This window comes from Oryzias melastigma, linkage group LG7 (genome assembly GCF_002922805.2).
Source record: "Oryzias melastigma strain HK-1 linkage group LG7, ASM292280v2, whole genome shotgun sequence".
Classification (NCBI taxonomy): Eukaryota; Metazoa; Chordata; class Actinopteri; order Beloniformes; family Adrianichthyidae; genus Oryzias; species Oryzias melastigma.
Window position 1 is genome coordinate 23,091,073 of NC_050518.1, and position 1,712 is coordinate 23,092,784.

The 1,712-nt window shown below is 38.3% G+C and overlaps 1 protein-coding gene across 1 annotated transcript in view; it reads right to left on the minus strand.

Annotated features, from left to right (window-relative positions):
* Positions 1-1,712, minus strand: part of ccm2l (CCM2 like scaffold protein) — a 17,605-nt gene that overhangs the window by 2,257 nt on the left and 13,636 nt on the right. Inside the window, exon 10 of the mRNA XM_024293454.2 lies at positions 91-238. Within this exon, the coding sequence (XP_024149222.1) occupies positions 91-238 (148 nt within the window). The remainder of the gene's footprint in view (positions 1-90; positions 239-1,712) is intronic.

Genomic DNA, 1,712 nt, shown 5'->3' on the forward strand with positions numbered 1-1,712 from the left:
ATTTTCCACTTGTGTCACACAGATTGATATTCTATTTTTGGGCCCAAACGTCACAACCGAAGGTGGCGTTTGCTAAAGTGACGTCCATACCCTCTCACTGCTGTGGCCGACGTGTTGCTCATACTGCGTTTAATACGTCCAAAGCTGTCGGTCAGAATCCCACCCTCCCGGATTCCTATACTTTCCAGGAAACTCTCGAACACGCCGACATCTTTGTCTGGGATGAAGGGACGCATGCCTGGGAAAAAAAGAAAAATAAAATCAAAGAAGATGGATAAAAATGACATTTTGCTATATTAACAGTTAAACTGATTTTTTCACACAATGTTTCCACAGTTTGAACACAAACACTTTAAAAAGTAGAGTTTTAAAGACCCCCTCTGGTGTTTTTGGGTGTTTTCTGATGACACACGTAAAGGAAATTAATTTCAAAATTGCATCTCTGATTATTTCTCTATTAAAATTGTTGTGAATTTGGAGCAGACAAAAAATGCCGTTTGCAAAAAAGCACATATGGTATGTTAAAAATAGAGAGAACTGGACTGATCATTCCCTCCCCCCTCACGGTCCCAACAGGAAGTACCCGGCGACCAAAATCCCATAGCCTTCTATTGAAAAATAAACAGTTATTAATCAGACATTCTGTTTGTCAGAATAACAATTCTTGTTCTTGTTCTTGCTAAAACAAAATCTGTTTTTATGATATATTTTCTGTATTTTAGTACCATTGTAGTAGTATTTAGTACCACTCTGAGGTGCCTTAATGGTTTTTGCCACTAAAAATACTACCTTGTCCCTCCTACGGTAGTCGGATAATAAAAGTTTAGCTAAATGCTAAAAACAACTGAGATACTTATTTATTTTTTATTTTTTTAAAGAAAATCTAAAGGTACATGAATGCAGGACTGACAGATAAGCAATACTGCACTTTACTTGTGTTGCTGTTATTTATTTGGACGAGTAAGAGAGTTCTAAATATTTTAAGTTGGTTCATATTGTATGACATCCAGCTGTCAAAACTTCAGAGAAATTGTTGCAGTTCCTATAAGATGTGACGTTTGCAAGTTTACAAGAGCTCTATTTAAAGGTGATTCTTAAATAAATGACGATAACTGAGAACTTATGGCAAAATAAATAATCATTTGTTGAATAGCAGGATTTTTTTTTTTTTTTTTGCTCAATACATATCGAACCGTGATGTTCATATCGAGGTACGTCTCAAACCGTGAGCAAACTGTGTCGTTGCATCCCATTTTTTTGTCTAGAAAAAGGAAGAAAAAAAAGAATAAAAGCAGATGATAATAAAAATTGAATTACTTAAAAATAATTCTCAGTCGTTTTCATAATTCCCTAGAAGCGTGTGAGTCTGTCCATCACACTCATGGTAGAGCGGCTCATCCAGGTTCATTTAATACATCAACACATGAATGCAGCTCCCTCATGTCATGTTTGTGGTTCTCCACAAGTGTGGGTCAATAGTTTCTCTCTCCCCTCTCTGAGCCAGTGTCTCTCACCCAGCAGCAGGAACTTGCGGTTTTCTCCGTAGAGGTGCAGCAGCTCACAGCAGAAGTGGTCGATGTCGGATCCCAGCCTGTATTCTCTCAGCAACACTGCAAAGTGCTGCAGCTCCACGGGAGTCAGCTTGTTCCGCAGCTACACACAGACACACAAAACGCACACAGCGCTGACTAAACACACAGATAATGGAATCA